The 23,519-nt window shown below is 43.8% G+C and overlaps 2 protein-coding genes across 2 annotated transcripts; one reads left to right on the top strand and one right to left on the bottom strand.

Annotated features, from left to right (window-relative positions):
• Positions 1-361: 361 nt before the first annotated feature.
• On the top strand, positions 362-17,225 carry wdfy1 (WD repeat and FYVE domain containing 1). The gene is made up of 12 exons (XM_020503481.2): positions 362-562; positions 5,808-5,875; positions 5,994-6,067; positions 6,279-6,333; positions 7,056-7,206; positions 7,364-7,476; positions 11,713-11,839; positions 12,124-12,229; positions 12,480-12,581; positions 12,756-12,886; positions 13,096-13,204; positions 13,688-17,225. Exons 1-12 carry the CDS (start codon positions 426-428, stop codon positions 13,745-13,747), a joined length of 1,233 nt encoding a protein of 410 aa, XP_020359070.1. The 5' UTR covers positions 362-425; the 3' UTR covers positions 13,748-17,225.
• On the bottom strand, positions 16,965-23,518 carry dhrs12la (dehydrogenase/reductase 12-like a). Its single transcript, XM_031791083.1, has 10 exons — positions 23,255-23,518; positions 21,602-21,735; positions 21,354-21,436; positions 21,100-21,195; positions 20,835-20,916; positions 20,678-20,739; positions 20,449-20,553; positions 19,595-19,685; positions 19,208-19,345; positions 16,965-18,269 (listed from the first exon to the last, which is right to left on the bottom strand). The coding sequence occupies exons 1-10, from the start codon at positions 23,323-23,325 to the stop codon at positions 18,154-18,156; spliced, it is 978 nt and encodes a 325-aa protein (XP_031646943.1). The 5' UTR covers positions 23,326-23,518; the 3' UTR covers positions 16,965-18,153.
• Between the last annotated feature and the right edge of the window lies 1 nt (position 23,519).

Below are 23,519 nucleotides of genomic sequence, written 5' to 3' on the forward strand. Positions count from 1 at the left end.
GAAAGCTTACGAATGGTGTATGGTTGATGAAACAGTGAAGCACGCATGTTGATGCATTGTTGTAAGTACCTGTATGTGGAAAAGATTAATGTGTAGGGTTATTGAGGTTGGACAGCGATGGGGAAGGGTTTGATAGAAGTTAGTAGGGGTCTTTTTATTTTCTTATTGGTACAGGATTAGATAGGAGAATTTAGTTTATCTTATTGTTTGTTTCTTTATTCATTAAATCTGTAAACTGTGATTGACTACACACCCCAGTACAGTAGTTGGCGGTATTTACCTCTAACGTTTGTTTACGGACCGCCATAATATTATAGTAAAAGAAAAATACGGTTTTGCGCTGCTATTCTAGAGATTACGTTAATCCTACTCATCCTTTTAGCTGTCAACTGATTGTCGAGTTGGAAGAAAAAGAAAACATAGCCATGGCGGCAGAGATTCATTCGAGGCCTCAAAACTCAAGACCAGTTCTTCTAAATAAGATCGAAGGACATTCTGACGCGGTCAATGCTGCAGTTTTGATACCGAAAGAGGACGGAGTGATCACAGTTAGCGAGGACAGGTAGGTTGGCTAGCAGTTAACTGTTATCCAGACAATTGACTGACAATTGTTAGCCTACTTACTAGGTTATCATTTGCCTGGGGACCAGACGGTGAATTTTTAAATACACCGTCTGGAACATCATGACAGTGTTTGATTCTGGAAATGGTTCTCTTACAAGCAGGAATGTGGAATAAAATTATTTGAACTTCCTCTGCCGATTGTCCGTTATGTTGGTCCTTTAGCTGCTCGAAATATTTGACAAAATATCCACAGGAATGTATTGTTTTGTCGACTTTTTACAACACCGGTACTGACGTTGAGATTTTTAACACCGCTAAAACCATAGAGATCCTATTAAATTACTAGAGGGGCTAGCTACAAAGATATGTATAACTAACCCACGATTGACCAGAGCCTGTCTTTCCAATGGGAGCAAATTAATCATAGTGGACAGAACGAGCAAGGAGGTGGGCAGAGCCAAGTACGAGCTAGTGAAATCCAATTGGCCCGTTTTAGTCTTTATTTGGATATTTCCGTCAGGGAATGCCTACTCTGAAGTGCACATATGTAAACACTCGATTCGCCCTTGCACGCTAAACAATGCATTTTTTTGTTGTTGACTTTACCCTTTGGCAAAGGGTAAAGTCTACAAAACACAGCTAGGCCAAAATTCGTCTCGTTCCATCTTTTCCCACTGTCAGACACTGGGCTTCCTTCCATCACCATATTTGGTAGTGAGTGGAAACGCCAACCGGATGCTTCACATTTATTCATCTGGTGAAATATCTGTCTCATTGTTCTATCTGTGATAGCAATGTCATAAACCCTCAAAGTTCCATTAATGGGTCGAAAATTGGAAGCCATCCTCCTCGGGGAGAAATCCAAAAACCACATGACGTCGCCCGAGTCTGACTCTCAGCGGAGTGCCCCGACTCTCAGCCGGAATCGGCCCAGATCCACTGCTAGCTGGGATACAGTGCAGATCAATTCTTAACATTTCATTGTTTTACACCTTTCTTATCACTGCACTGGCAAACCATGATTGACCTTTGGACCATCATAATTAGGTTACTGTCCATTTTAGTATTCTAATTCTATGTGCAAGATTTTGGTTAGTATGCATGGTTTACATGTGTTTACTTTTGTCTCACTTTTGTGCCTGTGCCTTCTGTCATGAGCAAAACACATTGATTACCACACACAGAAGTCTGTTTAATAATACATTCAGGTGGATATTTTGTCTAAAATTTCGATCTATTGAGGGACCAACACCACAGACCTTTGGCAGAGTAAGTTTAAATAGAATTTTATTCAACATTTGTGACAGCCAAGCGACGTTTAGGATGTCTCTATGTAAATGTGCGTGGCATTGTCTACATAATTTGAGGACATCGCCACGTTCCGTGGCTAGGTTATTATCAAACTGACCAAACAGCTTGCTGTCCTCTGCCTAAATAGCCTGTAAACCAATTATTTATATTTACACTAGATGACTGAAGCCACTGTGATCCATCTTGGCACTCCCCCACAGTTGTAAAAAAATTTTGGGGGGGGAAACTATACAAAATGTATTTCGTTAAGGCTACCTTTGTTTTTGCCACTTTGATTCGATTACAGATACCTTTTAATGCATACTGCGTTTAATTGTGTTATGTGAGCTTAACAAAACATGTTCTTTTTTTTTAAAGTATCATTTTTTGATAATACTAATGTTACTGTCCCCCCAGCTCTTGAGCTGTCTGTATCCTCCTGACTGGTGGTTATTTTTTTAAAGAAAATAAATATGCTTCTCGGCATCTCTGCTAAAATCTGTGTAAAGGATTGAAAGCGATGGGAGCCTTATTCAGTACATTTAGTCATTCATTTCTTGCTTTTCTAAAGTCTACCAACCCTTGCCAGCAGGTATGCCAGCTAAGATAGTTAGACAAGCTAGCAAAAAATGAAACAAAATAAAGTGTGTGTGCGTTTAGTACTAGTCAAATATTTGGACACACCTACACATTCAGCTCTAATGAACTTATCCTCTGCAGCAGAAGTAACTCTGGGTCTTCCTTTCCTGTGGCGGTCCTCATGAGATCCGGTTTCTTCATCAGCGCTTCATGGTTTTTGCGACTGCACTTGAAGAAACTTTCAAAGATCTTGACATTTTCCAGATGAACTGACCTTCTTGTCTTAAAGTAATGACAGACTGTCGTTTCTCTTAGCTTATTTGAGCTGTTCTTGTCATAATATGGATTTGGTCTTTTACCAAATAGGGCTATCTTCTGTATACCACCCCTACCTTGAAGGAGTCAAAAATCACTTAAATACATGTCATTTTTTTTCCAAAACATTCAAATGAAATACTAGAATGCCATTCATTCCAATGGAGGCATGCTCCTTCTGGGGAGTGCCAATATGGCCGACCGATGGCTTTAAAGCCTCTCTTTGGCCAATACATAGTATCAGCAATCGGGTTTATGTACATTATTGCTGTAAACAATGGCTTGTTGCGGGACGAATCAACTTCGCTCCAAGAGGCAACTGCCTAAACAATTTACAGCTTTCGTAGGTGTTAGCTATAGCAAATAGTGTTTCTTTATTGATTTAGCAAGTTCGCTAGCTAATAGGTATGGAATGCATATCCTCAGGGCATAAAATTGCGATTAGATACTTTGATTTTATTGCGATTCGATTTTCCAAACATATTGTTCACCATATGTCTGCTGCAGAGGGATGAGGAGAGCCATGAGAAAATTAGTTTTGATCAGTCATGGAAATAAGTGCTGAAAACCAATGGGCTCCCTATTTAAAGAGGTAGAACAAGCTATGAAGGAACAATACTGGAGGTTTGGTAGAGCAAACTAGCACAAAAATAATATTGTGATATTGTCAAAACGATATGATTATATCGTCAAAAATATTACTACTACATACCCAACCCAACGGTCACCATTATTTGAGACTTTAAATTAGGGGTATGCACTGTGAATCAATTGACAAGTGTTACTGCCACCTCCAACCCCAATTGCAGTTGAAAATGGTTTTGTTTAGAGCCATTTTGTCACCCCCTGACCCATAACCACTCTAGTTAGACACAAAAGAGAGATGTAAGCCTAAACACCTTCCTCCAAAAAGTTATACATAAATGGAGTGAGTAGCATGGGCACTTCTCTGGAGCGGGTGGCCATCTCTTCTGGTCAACTTTAGGGCACCAGGCCTAGAACAGAGCAAATTCATGTTAATAAACAGATCACTGACCATTTTGAATCCCACTGTACCTTCTCCACTGTGCAATCCGGTTTTCGAGCTGGTCATGGGTGCACCTCAGCCACGCTCAAGATACTAAACGATATCATAACCGCCATCGATAAAAGACAGTACTGTGCAGCCGTCTTCATCGACCTGGCCAATGCTTTCGACCTTGTCAATCACCACATTCTTATCGGCAGACTCAACAGCCTTGGTTTCTCAAGTGACTACCTCGTCTGGTTCACCAACTACTTCTCAGACAGTTCAGTGTGTCAAATCGGAGGGCCTGTTGTCCTGACCTCTGGCAGCCTCTATGGGGGTACCACAGGGTTCAATTCTCGGGCTGACTCTTTTCTCTGTATATATTAGTGATGTCGCTCTTGCTGCGGGTGATTCCCTGATCCACCTCTACGCAGACAACACCATTCTGTATACATCTGGCCCCTTCTTTGGACACTTAACTAACCTCCAAACGAGCTTCAATGCCATACAACCTTCCTTCCATGGCCTCCAACTGCTCTTAAATGCTAGTAAAATGAAATGCATGCTTTTCAACCGTTCGCTGCCCGCACCCGCCTGCCCGATTAGCATCACTACTCTGGATGGTTCTGACTTAGAACAACTACAAATACCTAGGTCTCTGGCTAGACTGTAAACTCTCCTTCTAGGCTCATATTTAAACATCTCCAATCCAAAATTAAATCTAGAATCGGCTTCCTATTTCGCAACAAAGCCTCCTTCACTCATGCTGCCAAATATACCCTCGTAAAACTGACTATCCTACCGATCCTCGATTTCGGCGACGTCATTTACAAAATAGCCTCCAACACTCTACTCGGCAAATTGGATGCAGTCTATCACAGTGCCATCTGTTTTGTCACCAAAACCCCATATACTACCCACCACTGCGACCTGTATGCTGTAGTTCGTTGCCAGACCCACTGGCTCCAGGTCATCTATAAGTCTATGCTAGGTAAAGCTCCGTCTTATCTCAGCTCACTGGTCACCATAGCAACACCCACCCATAGCACGCACTCCAGCAGGTATATCTCACTGGTCATCCCCAAAACCAACACCTCCTTTGGCCACCTTTCCTTCCAGTTCTCTGATGCCATTGATTGGAACGAATTGCAAACATTGCTGAAGCTGGAGACTTATATTTCCTTCACTAACTTTAAGCATCAGCTATCTGAACAGCTGCAGCTGTACATAGCCCATCTACAAATAGCCCACCCAATCTACCTACCTCATCCCCATATTGTTTTATTTACTTTTCTGCTCTTTTGCACACCAGTATTTCTACTTGCACATCACCATCTGCTTATCTATCACTCCAGTGTTAATTTGCTAAATTGTAATTACTTCGCTACTATGGCCTATTTATTGCCTTACCTCCTCACGCCATTTGCACACACTGTACATATACGTTATGTTTTCTATTGTGTTATTGACTGTACGCTTGTTTATTCCATGTGTAACTCTGTTGTTTGTGTCGCACTGCTTTGCTTTATCTTGGCCAGGTCGCAGTTGTAAATGAGAACTTGTTCTAAACTGGCCTATCTGGTTAAATAAAGGTTAAATAAAAAGGTGGAGGTCATGCTTGGTCAATTGTACATTGAGGAGCAATATCCTGAGCAAAAGGTATAGAGACAATTGAAAGCTCTGGAGCGACACCTTTCCCTGTGGTTGAAGAGATGAGGAAAGTGTTTGAGGAAGGGAGAATCAAATAGTATGAGATGTTGGTTCAGTATTCTTTATTTTACATCTCATGACTGGACTGTCGTAATTGCACTGTACTCTCCTTTTGTGTCACGGGTCACAATGATCTTGTGGCTTGAGAATTTCATGGCGTTATAAAATTGTTGCAATAGATGAACTGATGTTTTTATACAGACCTTTTCCTCCCAAGTAGCCCAAGTTCTAGTACTGTAATCCCTATTCACATTTGAGACTATCATGCTGCACCTGTAGGAACGGTACCAAGAGGGGCACTTGAAGTTTGAATATGACATTTCCTGTGTCCTATGTCCAGAACTATCCGGGTATGGCTGAAGAGAGACAGTGGACAGTACTGGCCCAGCATCTACCACACGGTCTCCTGTAAGTACCACAACCGATTTACAAGTAGGCTTTAGTTGACACATCCAGTAGATGCTGAAGCGTATACTACTGAAACAAAACATTGGCCATACGTACATATTTTTCTTCTCTGTACTAGCGCCGTGCTCCTGTATGTCGTACCACCACGATAGCAGGCGCATCTTTATAGGGCAGGACAACGGGGCCATTGTGGTGAGTGAGCTAAAGCCTTAAAGATGACCCCATGCTTAAACGCTAGTCTGACTATGTTTGACTGGACTCATAACATACAATTCTTGTTCACACGGACCCTTTTTCCAATGTTTCCCTGCTTTGAATGAGAATCAAGCTACAAGTATGAAGTTACATAGATTAAGAGTGGTACTGGTAGCAGATCTTTATTATTGTTTGGTGGTCTTAACAGGAATTCCTTCTGTCTGAAGATTTCAACAAGATGAACCACGTGAAGATGTATCCTGGTGAGATCTGAGAGGGGGTTTCCTGCCTTTACAAAGCAAATGACAACAAAAAAGCTTTGGTGACGTTAGACATGATCTCTAGTGTTCAGTAATGGTACAATGATCTGCTATTTCAGTGATAATTTCTCTTTAGTGTGTATTAGATGTGTGTGTCTACTGGGCTGTGTTCTGCATCCTCGCCCAGTCCCATAAGAAATCATCTGCATGCCTCTGGGCAAATGTCCCTCTGTGGACTCAAACATGAATTAGAGGCTGATGTCATTGCTGCTTAGAACACATGCATGCACGCACACTCACACACAGACCCAGACCCACAGTCTAAGAGGAGAAAGTAATCATTGTCCAAGCAATCATAGCTTGATGATCCATCACCACATATTGGCTGATTATTATTAGGTTATTACAGTCCCTTTCCCCCAGGCTCAGTGAATATGATATCTGTGACTAACAGCCTAGCCATGCAGCCTGGACCTTACTCTCATCACTGGAAAATCCCTTCTTTCGGAAACTTGAGTTTTAAGCATTAGATGCCAACAAAAACAGATGTCACTGGAAGTTTCCAGCAGTTCTCTTTCAGCAGAGAAAATGACCCCAGAACAGAAAAGCTCCATTAAATGGTTGATAGTAATTTAACTCGCTCATACCTTTTGCAGAAAGCTGAATGTAGAATGACTAAAACATTTGTGTGTGTATGTATTTAACCCATTTGTGTGTGTGTCCAGCCCATCAGAACCGTGTGTCAGACATGGTGTTTTCTCTGGAGAGCGAGTGGGTGGTGAGCACCGGACACGACAAGAGTGTGAGCTGGATGTGCACCCAGAGCGGCAGTATGCTGGGGCGCCACTACTTCGACTCCTGGGCCTCCTGTCTACAGTATCCTTCTCTCTCTGTGTGTGTGTGTGAGAGAGCTGGACAGGTGTCCGTTTGCATTGTGATGTTCATATTCATAAGAATTACTTCTTGGGGAAAAGGTCACTTCCTGTCTGTCCTATGTGCCCTTCCTCTGTATCTTCCTTGACTCCGTGTCTAGGTATGACCATGACACCCAGCATGTCTTTATAGGGGACCACTCAGGACAGATCACCCTCCTGAAACTGGAGAGACAGACCTATTCCACTGTGACCACACTGAAGGGCCACGAAGGTAAACCTATACATCACAGGAGGTTGGTGGCACCTTAATTGGGGAGGACTGACTGGCGCGGGATTAGTGGATTGGTATCAAACACAAGGTTTCCATGGTTTCCAGGTGTTTGATGCCATTCCACTCGCTCTGTTCCAGCCATTATTATGAGCCGTCCTCCCCTCAGCAGCCCCCTGTGCTACACACACATGGACCCACGTATACTGTACATCTGCCTATGCACAATATGGAAACGGTCACTGCAAACTGCTCAAATGCCAACTGGCAATCATTTTAAAAAGAGGAAATGTTGGTAGCAGATTGTATGGCGCTATACTGTACCGTCATGCAGTGTGGTAACAGTTTTGCAGTGCTGTGATTTTCTCTCCCTCTGGTTGCCTGTGGTTTCTCTAATCATTTCCCTGTGATTCACCCCAACCTTCTAAAATCCAATACAATTCTATGTGTCACGTGCTTCGTGAACAACAAGTGTAGACTAACAGTGAAATACTTACCTATGGGCCCTTCCCAACAATGCAGAGAGAAAAAAGAGAAATAATAGAAAAATAATAACACAACAGGTAAAAGATAACTTGGCTTTATACACGGGGTACCGAGCCGATGTTCGGGAGTACGAGGTAATTGAGGTAGATACTTTTGTATATATTGTGTATGTGGACACCACTTCAAATTAGTGGATTTGGCTATTTCAGCCACACCCTTTGCTGACAGGTGTATAAAATCGAGCACACAGCCATGCGATCTCCATAGACAAACACTGGCAGTAGAATGGCCTTACTGAAGAGGTCAGTGACTTTCAACGTGGCACCGTCATAGGATACCACCTTTCCAACAAGTCAGTTTGTGAACTTTCTGTCCTGCTAGAGCTTCCCTGATCAACTGTAAGTGCTGTTATTGTGAAGTGGAAATGTCTATGAGCAGCAACGGCTCAGCCTCGAAGTGGTAGGCCACACATTCTCACAGAACAGGACCGCCAAGTGCTGAAGCGCGTAGCACGTAAAAATCATCTGTCTTCTGTTGCAACACTCCCTACCGAGTTTAGAACTGTCTCTGGAAGCAACGTCAGCACAATAACTGTTTGTCAGGAGCTTCAAGAAATTGGTTTTCATGGCCGAGCAGCCGCACACAAGCCTAAGATCACCATGCGCAGTGCCTGAGTAGTGTAAAGTTCGTCGCCATTGGACTCTGGAGCAGTGGAAATGTGTTCTTTGGAGTGATGTCATCTGGCATTCCAATGGATGAATCTGGGTTTGGCGAATGCCAGGAGAACGCTACTTGCCTCAATGCATAGTGCCAACTGTAAAGTTTGATGGAGGTATAATGGTCTGGGGCTGTTTTTAATGTTTCGGGCTAGGCCCCTTAGTTCCAGTGAAGGGAAATCCTTAATACTACAGCATCAGTGACATTCTAGATCAGGGCTGCCCAACCGTTTTCCTGGAGCTCTACTGTCCTGTTGGTTTTCAGTCCAACCCTAATTTAACACACCTGATTCTACTAATTAGCTGCTTAACAAGACCTTAACAAGCTGAATCAGATATGCTAAATTAGGGTTGGACTGAAAAGTTACAGGAGAGTAGATCTCCAGGAAGAGGGTTGGGCAGCCCTGTTCTAGATGATTCTTGCAACAGTTTGGGAAGGCCCTGTCCTGTTTCAGCATGACAATGCCCCTGTGCACAAAGCAAGATCCATACAGAAATGGTGGATGAACTTGACTGGCCTGCCCAGAGCCCTGACTTTAACCCCATCGAACACCTTTGGGATTAATTGGAATGCCGATTGCGAGCCAGACTTAATCGCTCAAATCAGTGCCCAACCTCACTAATGCTCTTGTGGCTAAATGAAGCAATGTTCCAACATCTAGTGGAAAGCCTTCCCAGAAGAGTGGAGGTTGTTATAGCAGCAAAGGGGGGACCAACTCCATATTAATGCCCATGATTTTGGAATGAGATGTTTGAGGAGCAGATGTCCACATACTTTTGGTCACACAGTGCCCTCCACTAATATTGGCACCCTTGGTAAATATAAGCGAAACTGGCTGTGAAAAAAATGTCTGCCGTTTATCCTCTTGGTCTTTTATTAAATATATTCACAAAAATCAAACCTTTTAATTGTAGTAAAATGATTGGAAAAAAATGCATGTGAAATAAATATTTAATGTGTGCTACAATTATTGGCACCACTAGAAATGATTGTGTAAAATCTAACTGAAGTATCTTCCCATTCATATTTGACGTTATTTTAAGTTAACCTGAGTGATTAGGAACACTTAAGTGGTAAGTCATGACTTCCTGTTTCACTGGGGTATAAATATGAGGTGTCACACAGGCCAAGATCCAATAGTCATCCATCACTATGGGAAAGACCCGAGAATACAGTAATGATGTGCGACAAAATGTTGTTGAGCTGCACAAAATAGCTCAACGGTTGAAAATGCCCATTTCCAGTATCGGCAATAATTTAAGAAGTTTAAAGCAACAGGAGATGTTAACAATCGGCCTGGAAGAGAACGTGTGTCTATATTGACCCCAACCACAGCGAGGAGGATGGTTCAAGTGGCCAAAAAATCTCCAAGGATCACAGCTAAAGAACTGCAGATGTTAGTTGGGTGTTTGGGTCAGAAAGTCTCCAAAACCACAATCAGATGCCACCTACATAACCACAAGTTGTTTGGGGGGGTTGCCATAAAAAAGCTCTTGCTGTCATCAAACTCCAGCGCCTACAGTTTGCCAAATGTTACTGGATCTTTCAATGGGACTGGGTTATATTGTCAGATTAGACCACAATAGAGCTTTTTGGAAACAAACACCAGAGGTGGGTTTGGCGTAGATAGAAAGATAGCCATGCAGAAAAGTACTTCATCCCCACTGTGAAGTATGGTGGTGGATCTTTGTGGAGCTGTTTTTCTTTAAATCAAACCTCACTGCCTCTGCTAGGAAGCTTAAACTGGGCCGTGGTTGGAACATCCAGCAGGACTATGATCCAAAGCACTCCTCAAAATAAACACAAAAATGGTTAACTGACCACAGAATAAAGGTTTTGCCATGGCCATCCCAGTCCCCTGACCTAAACCCCATAGAAAACCTGTGTGATGAGCTGAAGAGGAGAGTCCACAAGCGTGGACCTCGGGATCTGGAGATATTCTGTATGGAGGAATGTTCTGCGATCCCTTGCCATGTGTTCTCCAACCTCATTATGCATTATTATAGGAGAAGACTCAGAGTTATCTTGGCAAAGGGAGGTTGCACAAAGTATTGAATGAAGGGGTGCCATTTTCTGATATTTTACTTTAAAGCTTAGATTTTTGTGAATATTTAGAATAAAATAATTTTTTTCACAGCCCGTTTTGCTCATATTTACCAAGGGTGCCAGTATTAGTGAAGGGCACTGTACATATAGGTATGGATAAAGTGACAAGGCAACAGGATAGATAATTAAGCAGTAAGTCCCGAGGGGGTGTGGTATATGAACAATATACCACAGCTAAAGGCTGTTCTTATGCATGACGCAGTGCGGAGTGCCTGTATACAGGCCTTAGTCGTGGTATATTGGCCATATACCACAAACCCACGAGGTGCCTTACTGCTATTATAAACTGGTTACCAATGTAATTAGAACAGAAAAAATAAATGTTTTATCTTACCTGTGGTATACGGTCTGATATACCATGGATCTCGGACAATCAGCATTTAGGCTCAAACCATCCAGTTTATAATAAACATACCATGGCGTTGTTGAATACTCATTTCGGATTGGCTTGAAGGGCATTCTAGAGCATGCATTATTTCCGTATAACTCACGGTAGAATTCAATCGCTATAGTTCATTTTGACATGTTCTATGTTTTGAGCCCGAATAATCAACGAGGGGCTATGTGTTCAACGGTAACTAATGCAACTCTGCGGAAGGTCAGTTCTACTCTGCATCGTGGAACACACATTCCATGTCGTTCATTACTTTCCATTGAACGCATAGCCCCTCGTTGATTATCCTTTACATAGCAGTAGTGTATGTGACTCAAAAGAGTGAAAAAAGGGTAAATGCAGATAACCAATAGCTACCCGGAGTAACTATTTAGCAGTCTTATGGCGGGGATGTTCTGGGCCCTGTTGGTTCCAGACATGGTGCGTAGGTACCGCTTGCTGTGCAGTAGCAGAGAGAACAGTATGACTTGGGGGCTGGAGTCTGGAGCCCCATTTCTCACTTCCTATTGTCCTTTTGTCACCCCCCCATTTCTCAGGTAGTATTGGAGCTCTGTGGTGGGATCCTGTTCAGAGGCTTTTGTTCTCAGGAGCGTCGGACCACAGTGTCATCATGTGGGACATCGGGGGCCGCAAGGGACGAACACTACTGCTCCAGGGCCACCAGTAAGAGGGAGGGAGTGTGTCATCCAGTTCATATGCTTGTCAGTAGCAGGGCTCTGTAGGTTAGCACCAGCTGTCACAGGGAGCTGTTCACCACGTATTGTTTTACATTCTGTGGACTCCTCAGATGGCGTAGCTATCAGACCAAGTCAGTGGAGTTCCTCCTTAAGTTATGTCATTATGTTAATACAGTAAACAAGTCAGCTGTCTGGGATTCTTTGGAAGATCACTCTGAATATTTTCTATGTTATTCCTTCTCTCTCTTCCCCTCTCCTCCCCGTCTCCAGTGAACGAGTGCAGGCGGTGCGCTACCTGCAGCTGACCAGACAGCTGGTGTCCTGTTCTGCAGATGGAGGTGTTACAGTGTGGAACATGGACACTCCCAGAGAAGAGGTAGGTACAGTATGTCAGGAGCCAGGAATACATCTCAATACCTCTTCACCTTCTACTCTCCTTAGAGTAAGGGTGGGCAAACTTTCAGGCCCCAAAATAGAACAAAAAACATGCCGTAGGTTACCCAACTCTGCCTTAGAGGCTGCTGAACTCCCAATCTCCTTGGTTACGGAGCATCACCAACTCCCTACTGCCCTCTGGTGTTGAAAGTTCAAGCTCTCTCTCTCTGTTCCTGCTTGACTCTCTACAGGCTCCTCAGTGGTTGGACAGTGACTCGTGTCAGAAGTGTGAGCAGCCTTTCTTCTGGAATGTCAAACAGATGTGGGACTCAAAGACGATTGGTCTTCGGCAGGTGAGAGAGCAGGCAGCCTCTGGTATAGCCCAGAGCCTTATATAGAGACTAGACTACATAGCCATTACTGTTGTAAGAATTGACTGTATAATACTAATGGTAGAAATACAGGAACTAGGAGTGATCAGTCCATATTCTTTGACCCTTGGCTAACCCTCGTGTTTCCTGGTTCAGCACCACTGCAGGAAGTGTGGCAAGGCGGTGTGTGGGAAGTGTAGTTCCAAGCGCACTACATACCCTGTGATGGGCTTTGAGTTCCAGGTGCGCGTGTGTGACACCTGCTACGACACCGTCAAGGACGAGGAGTGAGTAATAAAAACATGCCAAAACAAACTAACCAAGTCGCTCTGGGTAACAGTGTCAGCTAATTGACTCAAATGTACTGTCAATATAATAATTCTGTAACGGAGTATAATAAAAATGTGTGACTCAGATTTATTTTTGTCTTCTTCATCCAACCCCCTTATTCATTGCTACTTGTTGTCCTCACGTACCACGTTGTCTCATCTTCCAGTCGCACTGCGTTAGCAACGTTCCATGAGGGGAAGCACAACATAGCCTTTATGGACATGGACCCTTCCAGAGGCCTGATGGTGACCTGTGGCAGCGACCGTGTCATCAAGGTCAGACATACTATCAGCCCAATCACTCACTGGTGGTCAGATAGACAGTCCCTGATCATTGGGGATTAAACTCAATACTATTACATTTTTTAAATATGCTTGGAAAGTGAAAATGTTCTAGAATGTCAAAAAGTAAACATTAATAGAGACATCTTGCAATTTTGTAGACGGCATCGCCTTTTATTAGTGAAGAGATTTACAGTGGCTAGTTAACAGTAAGTAAGTGAATTATTTCGCCCCAAAGTTAGCCAAGACTATTAGCTAGCCAGCTAAAATGATTTACAGTTAGCAAAATAGTGTAGAAGAGATTGCTAACTACATTAGCTCTGCCTTGTCTCCAAACATTACAAGGTGTCGGTTGTTTACATTTCACCATTGGGATGTGCATCCATGCATATCCACTTTCTTTGCGTATTAATGTAATCTTTCAATATTCATACATCTGACTTTACTGACTCTCTGATTGGCTCTTTCTTTCGACAGATATGGGACATGACGCAAGTGGTTGGATGTAGCATAGCAACAGGCTTTTCCCCACGTTGATTAACCTCTGCACCCGATCGGCCCCCAAACTCTGTCCTCGGCACTACTGACAGGTGTCTCTGTCCTTGGGACCTCTGTTGCAATGACAACTTCTCTGTCTCATCCTTCTGGCTCCTCTTCTCTGTCTGGCTGCTTCTGTTCTCTCACGTCCCGTTTGGATGAAGATACGTGTGTGCTGTGTAAATGGATGGGTACTGGTGTTGGTAACCCTTCAATGATTTGGTGTCAGTTTTGTACGACAGAAGTCTCAAATGTGTCTCAGGTCTAACTTCCAGTGTGTACCCATTCAGTGGAGCTCCAAGCACAATGTGTGTGTGTGTGCACACGCATGTGTGGAAGGAGCAGTGTTGGTGTTTTGTGTTGACGTATGTTAGACTTCTGTGAGGTTTCTTTGACAAAGTGGGTCACATTCCTCTTGCACTGTAACATTGGACTGCTAACACCCATCATCCACAATGCCCTGCCCAACAGACACACAGGGCTCTCCTATTGGCTGGTGACTTCAACTTTCTACATTTGAAATATTGCAAATACTAACCATTATGACACTGCTTTTATATATGCATATGCATAGTGTGTACAGTATGAGATGCAGTGTTACTTACCTCTGTATATCCCTCAATGATCATGAGGTCAGTTTCTCTTTCTTGCTAGTCCTTCTCTTTCCCCCTCTCTTGTTCTCTCTTCACTAGTTGGCCTTAAACTCACTTGTTTGTCTCGGAGGAGGAGATGGAAGAGTCATTAGCCGGCATGGCTGTACGTGCCCGATTGACGCTCGAGCCGTCGGCATGACAACCCTTGCCGAGCCGTAGGCACAGCTGTTCTCCCCCAGACATTGTCCAACTTCACCTCAGACACACCTAAAACCTCTTGTCAATTTTCTGTACAGATATCACTTCTAGTCCTGATAACCAAGACCCCATACTCTATTGCCTTTGCGATAAGTTAAGATGAATTTGCGTATAATGAAAAACGGTGTAATGTTTTGAACAAGAGGTTTTTGTTCTGCTTTTGCTCTATTTAGACAGGCACTTAGGTACTGAAATGGTACTGTATAAAAGTCAATGTAGCACTAGTTACCGTGCACGCTGATGTTTTACACTGTTTCTTCTCACTGTGAGTTTGTGGGTAAAATTAGAAGCTGCTTGCGTTTCCTCTAAGGCCTTAAGAGAGCGGGACACCCCAAGCTTTCTTGAACCTTCAAACTGTTCACGACTCTTCTCACACGTACACACACACACACTCTGCTCTGTAGCAGAGCTGCATTTTTCACTTAACCGTCACCCATGAATACTTTCAACACTATCGACTTGCTTCTAGTTTCTATGTCACTCTCCCGCTCTGTTTTGTTTCCAGAGCCCAAGAAGGTTCTCCACTGCACTGAAATGCACTAAATGTGATTTAGAGAGCAGATGTGCTGTGCATTTAAAAAAAAAAAATGTTTTTGTAAGTTTGCATTTCAGGGGATTTGCTTCATTACGGCTCGAGTTACGTGGCGTCCTTAAACTAGTAAATATTTGGCTAATTTGTGGTAGGTTAGACTAACGCTTGCCTTAAGGTAAAACTGAACATGACATGGGAGTTCCAACTTTTTTATAATTGTAATCCCATTCCAGGTTTGATCACCTAGTGTATAATATTTATATTTGTAGCAATGTGTTTCTGGTTGTTTACTTCATCTATAGGATGATGGTGGTGAGTTCACACAGACAGGATGATGTCACTGAGAAATCTGTCACAGATATGCTTACTATGTCATGTCAGAAACATGATGACAGCTTTGGGAGATATGTTTATCTCACAGAGGTGTTGACATAAAGACATTTTGTGACATCACAGAGATACAGGGGTGTTGATGTCAGAGGGACATTGTGAGGTCATAGAAGCGGCAGGTATCCTAGCGGTTAAGAGTGTTGTGCCAGTAACTGAAAGGTCGCTGGTTCGAATCCCCGAGTCGATTAGGTGAAAAATTGGTTGACGTTCCCTTTAGCAAGGCGCTTCACCCTAGTTGCTCTGGATAAGAGCGTCTGCTAAATGACTAAAATGTCAAGTACAGTCATCAGGGATGTGCAGTGTTCTTGGGGACACTTATACTACAGTACAATCAAGGCTCAAGTTCAGCTTTTATTTATTGTGTTAGATCAAAATAAATCTCTGGTGCTCTGTAAACATGACCCCAACCTTAACCCTCTGCGTTATAGAGGATACTTGGGACAGCTAACTGGAGTCCCAGTGATTTCTGCTCCCAACTAGATGAATTCCATTATGAGGGGTAACTAAGAGCCAGTAACATTTAGAAGCTAACATTTGTGATTCCCTCCACATGTTCCCACCACATTTGTGATCAATACTATTCTCTAGGTATGTTGGTTTGTAATGAAGTATAAGTCTGTTTGATGGGTCAATCCCATGAAGAAGAATTTATATACTTTTTACATGATTAGATTAGTTGTTTTCATCATATGGTGGTCATACATGTAATTTGACTAAACCCCATCCACATTTTCACACAGGTATAAAATTGTAATATCTGAAACTGGAGCCGTATCTAGCAGAGGAGACTACTGGGAGGAGCTATAGAAGGACTGGCTCATGGCATTTATGGAAGTGAGTCAAACGTGGTTTCCATTTGTTTGATGTGTTTAAAACCGTTTCATTTATACCATTTCAGCCATGACATTGAACATGTCCTCCTATAGCTCCTCCCACCAGCCTCTTCTGAATTCTACAGTTTACGTTCTCTATTACTCTTTAAGGGGCGGTAGGGTAGCCTAGTGGTTAGAGCGTTGGACTAGTAACCGGAAGGTTGCAAGTTCAAACCCCCGAGCTGACAAGGTACAAATCTGTCGTTCTGCCCCTGAACAAGGCAGTTAACCCACTGTTCCTAGGCCATCATTGAAAATAAGAATTTGTTCTTAACTGACTTGCCTAGTTAAATAAAGGTATAAAAAAAATAAAACCTCTGTCATTTTATCATGTCATAATGCTCGTAAATAATCTTGTTTTTCCGACCATTGTTGTATATCTTTAATAATTGTATTTTTAAAGAGAAACTCTTGATGATGATGATATTGACAGTACTGCCTAGTCTCCCTGTGGCACTCTGTCACGGTGAAGAAAGAAATGAAATCTTAAGAAAGAAATCCATTCAGACCTGTTAATAAGTCTAACTCTTGTGTTGGATGCCTCCCGCCTGCAATACAGTAACAGTCAGAAAAGACATAAGGGAATTTTATTTTATTCAAGGATGATATCAGAAAATACATGACTGCCTACATTATCGCCTTATCTTTAAGCATATATTTATCTTATCACTTCCTCAAATTGTTTAAGTGCCCCTTAAACATCAATAGTATTAAATAAATATACCTTAGCTGTATTGGACATGTCAGGTAATGCTGTGGTTCCTTCCTTACCTCTTGGGTGTGAATAGGTAAAAGGCCCATCTACCTGCTGATAGTGAGAGGTCTCTTCATGCCTGGGCTCAGTATAACCACCCAAAGGCTTATACTACAAAGCAAGATCAATGATTTAGCCAGCTAACTTGCCAAAATATTCTGAAATAACTTGTGTTTTTATAAGATAAGCATGAAATTGGCATGGTCTAATTGACTCAACCAAAAACACATATCAAAGTTTAGGTTTCAATAGTTATTTCTGGTTGTTAATCAAAGTTAGCTGGCTAACTCTGATCCTGCTTTGTAGTGTATCCCTCTGGTGTTTGCCCTCCTGATGTTGTCATTTTGTTAATGTACACCATGCATTTAATCAGTTATGTACACAAGCTTTATAGACAACTTCATAAGGTTGTAATACTAAAGAAGCACTTGGTAAATTAGTTTGAACACGAGCAGAGTAAACCAACCAACCACGTGTTGTTAGGCTGGGCCCATAGCAACAGGCTGTGATGTGATTTGTGGATGAATAAGGAAGTGACTTTGGTCACATCAGATTCCCATCTGATTGACAGCTTTCATTGAGTCACTGTGTGAAGTGGTAGAAAAGCAACATACTGTGTTTGTTGGGTTAAATGTATAAATAACTGAAAAGTGCTTTCCCTATCAGCAGCTCAAAGGCAACAAGGTAAAGAACCCTTTTCAGGGAACCCTAAATCAGCATCATCACCATCAAACACTGTTCTGTTTTAGCCCTCAGTGCTGGAGTTGAGCTTAAAATATAAAGTGTTTGAAGCCATGTAGAGGTTACATATTAAATGTGCTCTGGTTCAATACATATCTAAATTGTTAAAGTAGTGCAAATCAAATCTAGTAGGATGCCTCCTCTCTCCTCCCCCCCTGACAGGTATGTGTAGACTGTTAGCTTTGCTGAACTGGGTCACAGAATACTGTGATACAGTACACTGGTTCCAGTGTATCTATAGTACTGGTGGGTGGGGGGGGGGGGTCTTAGTGGGGCTGGAAGGTCTTGGCCAGATCCTCCATCACACTCATGAACTTCTGCTGCTCCAACTGGGAACTGTGGGTCCAGGCCAGGGGCAGGTGGGCAGACACCATCCTCCGATCTGACACACACAACACAATATGTTTTACAACCTGGTTGGTTAAAATAGAAGCATTTACTATTCACGTTGTGATTGATCCATCCTATAGCCATGTCAATGAAGTTATCTAGAAAATGCAGTTCAAACAATACAATGTAGGCCTAGTTGTTGTCCCCTGATATGTATTGTGTAAATGCAGGTGCAGAGATGAGAGGGGGTGTCTGTTAGTGACTCTATTGAAGTGATTCTTTGCTATCCCGCTGTGCTGGGGAAGGTTACTGAGGTCGCCACAATGGAGGAAGAGGGCGTGTGTCAGAGGGAGGGAGGAGGGGGGGTTCCACTGTACTCTGGCAGTATCTGGTACCAAGAGCTCCAGCTGCAGTGGACCAACGCCAGAAACCCAGCCCAACCCACCCCCGCCCGCTATCCCCAACCTCCAGTCTTCTCATGCCCCCAGTCAAACCCACACAGACAAACATTTCATTCAGACAGCACTCATCTTCTTTCTCTCTCCTTTCCCTCTCTCTAAAGCCCTCCCATATGCTCCAAATATCCTCATTCCCTCTATTCTTCTCTCTTTCCCTCTCCTTCGGTGTCTCTCTTCTCCAATTCTGACTGAGGTCCACTGTACCCGAGAAGCCTGGCTGTTTTAAAGAGCTCTTGTTTTCTCCAGAAGCACAGATTGAGAACGAGTTGTGAGGAGAGAGAGAGTGCGTGGATCTGACACTTAACCCATGACACTACGCTAGACCTCACTTTGCTGTCTTACTGTAGTTTTGTCTCTCTTCTGGTCATGACCTCTGATACTTTACCACACAACACATATTAAATCGCTCTCTGTAATTGGTAAACAAATGGGGACAATCCCATGCTTCAGACCATGCTTTACTTTTGTTTGTGATACTTCGTTTAATGGAGAAGTTGTGTGGTAAGTGTGTTCTGTGTCTTTTACTGCCTACCCTGGAAGAAGCTTCCGCTGGGCTTGGTGGCGGCGGCCTCTGAGATGGCCAACCACACCACGGTATCAGCCCCCTGCTCCGGGGTCCTCAGGCTGTCCTTCATAGACTGGTGGAAGTCAGGCATGGCATTGGCCACCGCTACAACTCCAGAAAGAGACTCATCAGTAACACATTTTATTTTAATAAACAATTGTTGATCAGAATGTATTACGTTTTAAAACTATTAGATTTGTATTAAAACGGCATCGGATATCTATATTGAAATTGTAAATCTCAATATTAAATGTCAATCTCCAAATGTGGATATGTGTTTATAATGTTGTCATACTTGGAACCGAAGCTGTTTGCTGCTGGTAGTTGTGTAGCTGTGGTGTATTGATACAGTACCTGGTGTGTCCACCCAGCCAGGATGCATCACTGAGAAGTGGATGTTGCTATGGGTTTGGGCCCACTGCTCTGTCATCACCACCTGTTGCCTCTGAAACACACACACACTGGGATCAGTTCAAACACAAATCTCAAATGTAACATTTCTGACCAAATAAAATCAGCCCTAGATGATGTGACAAGCACAGACCAGCAAGAGACCACCACATCATGCATTTACTATATTTGTCTCCAACCTTGTATGGATGTCTGTGTACCCCTGCCCCCCCTCACCTGGTGCCGTGTGCCCCTACTCCCCTCACCTGGTGCCGTGTGCCCCTGCCCCCCTCACCTGGTGCCGTGTGCCCCTGCTCCCCTCACCTGGTGCCGTGTGCCCCTGCTCCCCTCACCTGGCGCCGTGTGCCCCTGCCCCCCTCACCTGGTGCCGTGTGCCCCTGCTCCCCTCACCTGGCGCCGTGTGCCCCTGCCCCCCCTCACCTGGCGTCGTGTGCCCCTGCCCCCCTCACCTGGCGCCGTGTGCCACTGCCCCCCTCACCTGGCGCCGTGTGCCCCTGCCCCCCTCACCTGGCGCCGTGTGCCCCTGCCCCCCTCACCTGGCGCCGTGTGCCCCTGCTCCCCTCACCTGGCGCCGTGTGCCCCTGCCCCCCTCACCTGGCGCCGTGTGCCCCTGCTCCCCTCACCTGGCGCCGTGTGCCCCTGCCCCCCTCACCTGGTGCCATGTGCCCCTGCCCCCCTCACCTGGTGCCGTGTGCCCCTGCCCCCCTCACCTGGTGCCGTGTGCCCCTGCCCCCCTCACCTGGTGCCGTGTGCCCCTGCCCCCCTCACCTGGTGCCGTGTGCCCCTGCTCCCCTCACCTTGTGCTGTGCGTAGACCATGGTCCCGTCATAGCGGCCTATTTCTGTTTGCAGGTTCCCTGTCCTCAGCTTCTGGACCAGCATCCCTCCAGATGAAACTGTGATCTGAGGAGGGAGGGGAGACAGGAAACATGAAATAATCATAAACAGGAAGCACACTGAAGTATGTTTTTTTTGTTTGTTGTCAAATGACATTATGAGAAAAACCGCCAGTGGGTTTCAAACTCACCACTCTGGGCTCTGCACTCTTCTCCAGTAAGGGAATCAGTCCCCTGGTCAGGATATACACACCTAGAGATGGAGAGAGATGTGTTTCTTTCAAGGGGTTTTGAACGGAAGTGGTTATGAGCCTGAAGTATTCACATTAACCTCTGTCACTGACTCACCCATGACGTTACTGGCAAAGCTCTTCTCCAGCCCCTCAGCGTTCACATCCCTCTCACTCATGATGCAGCCTGCATTATTTATCTGTCCACGTCAATCAATAATCCTACATTATGAATACTGTACACATGTAAAGCTATATAAAACATGGGAAGAACTCTGTGTACATTTATAGAAAGAGAGAATGATAAAAGGCAGGGTGATGACTAGAGGTAGAAATATATGTTACATGGTTATCACTTTGATTCAAACGTGTTCAGCACTCACCAGTAAATTCAAGGCTTTGTACTTCCTCTTGAAGGCCTCTGCAAATTCCCAAACCTTCCGTGTCTCTGATAGGTCCAGAATGTGGACATAAATTTCCTGAAATTACATGATTATTACACTAGTTGCAGGGGTACAGAGCACAAGGTGAGGGGAGCAGGGGCACATTACATGATGATTACACCCCCCCCCCCCCCCCCCCCCCCCCCACACACACACACATTTTGAGGGTAAGAGAGAGGCCCAAACTCACTCACTTTATTTCCTGACTCCTTGACAATGTCAGCCCTGGCCTCCTCTGCTTTGTCCTTGTTCCTGCACACCATGTGGACTGTACCACCTGGAAAGGGGATGGGGGATAACAGTAGAGCAAGAGTGGCTGAACCAGGGGTGTATTCAGTGCGGTGAAACGTGATGATGCTCTTCCTCCAAAGACACACATGTACTCACTAACTCACACACACACTCGCTCTCTCTCTCTCTACTCTACAGACACACACCATACCTCTCTTGGCGATGGCCATGGCTGTAGCTCTCCCTATGCCACTGTTGGCTCCAGTGATCATGAAGACCCTGCCTGCCATGGACACTTCCAGGTCCTTTTCCACAAAGTGCTTGGCTGCAGACAGGAACGCACTCCTGCAACACACACAGATAGACAGACAACAGTCAGGTGGAGGCTATCCATCCACTGCTCCATTCCACAGGGTGGTTGAAATAATTCATTGAATGATTGATCGAAAACAGATTAAAAGAAAGTAGGTCAGTGCCAGTGCACATAGATGTCCTGGGGTCAGATATGGTCAGAGTGAGGAGACAGCATCTAAAATGGAACAAAATCAAAACAGTTCAGATATTCAGTGAGCAAGACAAAGGTCTAACAAAGGGAAAGACTGTCACATCATCTCTTAGGTAATTTGAGAAGGAGAGAGGAGGCGGTTCTGAGGCCACCGCTGGTGATAGCTACAGCAGCCTGTGTGCCACGTCAAGGGGTTCAATGGCAGCCATTGTTCCCAATGGGGGATGAAGGGAGTAAGGCAGCGCCGTACTTAGGGATTGTTTTGGGCTAAATGCATGCTCTGTTTGGTGGTGTCATGCAGCGTAAACACTAGCGGAGTCAAGGGTCAGGGCGGGTAAAGAGACTGGTCTCTGCAAGAAAACACAACATTGAACAAAGGAAGTGGGGAATAAATGACAAAGACACCTCTTCAGTTGGATTTGATTGCTTTGTTGTTCAGAATGAGGAAGGGCAGTGTGTGATCTGATGCTATTTGTAAACCATTTATCAATAGTTCCACATGATGGCATTGACTTGAGCTGGTCGATATCCAAATAAGATTGTAAAGCTTTGTAGTTAGCATTAATGACCCAATTGATTAGTAATATGATGGCAAAAAGTCAACGGTTCCTTAACAGTTTTGTCCATTTAGTGGTTTTGACACAACACAGCAGTAATGGCCCAGGCCCTATTCTACAGATCTTGGATCGGTTCTGCTATCCTAATGCAATACTTAATCATTGAGGGTAAAATAACTCAAATGACAGTGGTAAGCAATACAGATATGTACAATACATATGTATTCATGTCTGTATTGCTTACCACTGTCATTTGAGTTATTTTACCCTCAATGATTAAGTATTAGAGGATTAATCAAGACAGGGTTGGAACACTGCTTAACCAGTGTTCTCCATCTGTTTCATTTGTTGATGTTTCTTTTTACCAGTGAACATCTAGAATCTACCTGAACCACTGTGATGTTCACAGAATGTTCACTGTGATGAATTTAATACTATCTTGCCAAATGATGAACACACATGCACAGAGAGAAAGAGAGAAAGAAAGGGAAATGAGATAGAGAGAACGAAAGAGAGAAAATATACACATTGTTCTGGAATAGAAAATATTTATTTTTGAACATTCAGTTGTATAAATTTTATCGATTTAGTTTGTAACTTGTGACATTTGTACCAGGGATTTGATTCCATGAAATATCAAAATCAACTATAACAAATATGTGCGTATGTGCCCAACAGATAGGAGACCAGTGATCAATTGCCTACTGTTCTCCAGAGTAAATATATAAGCATCAATGTGATGATGCTGCTGCTGATGATGATGATGATGATGACAGAAACACCATAGCGGAGAAAATCTTACCTGGTGAATTCAGTCATTCCTTTCAGAAACCACGCGGAGTTGCGGTAAAGAGACATCGTTGTATTACCCATGGAATCCTCTCGTCCCGTCGTCCGTTATTGCACTCTCTCCTCCGGTTTTAACTTGGACCAAACCCACGTGTGTGAATTTACATTTGATGACACCTTCGGCCACCCAGCGGCGAGTTGGGATCAACAACTGAAGCACAATCAAACTCGGTGTCAACTGGTGTCAGCTCGACACTGTCCATGATGTCTATAGGCTT

The sequence above is a fragment of the Oncorhynchus kisutch genome, linkage group LG15 (assembly GCF_002021735.2).
Source record: "Oncorhynchus kisutch isolate 150728-3 linkage group LG15, Okis_V2, whole genome shotgun sequence".
Taxonomy (NCBI): Eukaryota; Metazoa; Chordata; class Actinopteri; order Salmoniformes; family Salmonidae; genus Oncorhynchus; species Oncorhynchus kisutch.

What these genes read in the sequence shown, in the direction of transcription:
- wdfy1 (XM_020503481.2), top strand. Translation starts at nt 426, where the DNA reads ATGGCGGCAGAGATTCATTCGAGGCCTCAAAACTCAAGACCAGTTCTT. An exon ending in ATCACAGTTAGCGAGGACAG is followed by an intron (nt 563 to 5,807) that starts GTAGGTTGGCTA and finishes TCCTATGTCCAG; the next exon opens with AACTATCCGGGTATGGCTGA. An exon ending in CACACTGAAGGGCCACGAAG is followed by an intron (nt 7,477 to 11,712) that starts GTAAACCTATAC and finishes CCCATTTCTCAG; the next exon opens with GTAGTATTGGAGCTCTGTGG.
- dhrs12la (XM_031791083.1), bottom strand. Translation starts at nt 23,325, where the DNA reads ATGGGTAATACAACGATGTCTCTTTACCGCAACTCCGCGTGGTTTCTG. An exon ending in TGGTCTACGCACAGCACAAG is followed by an intron (nt 19,686 to 20,448) that starts GTGAGGGGAGCA and finishes TGTGTGTTTCAG; the next exon opens with AGGCAACAGGTGGTGATGAC. An exon ending in CAGCGGAAGCTTCTTCCAGG is followed by an intron (nt 18,270 to 19,207) that starts GTAGGCAGTAAA and finishes TGTGTGTGTCAG; the next exon opens with ATCGGAGGATGGTGTCTGCC.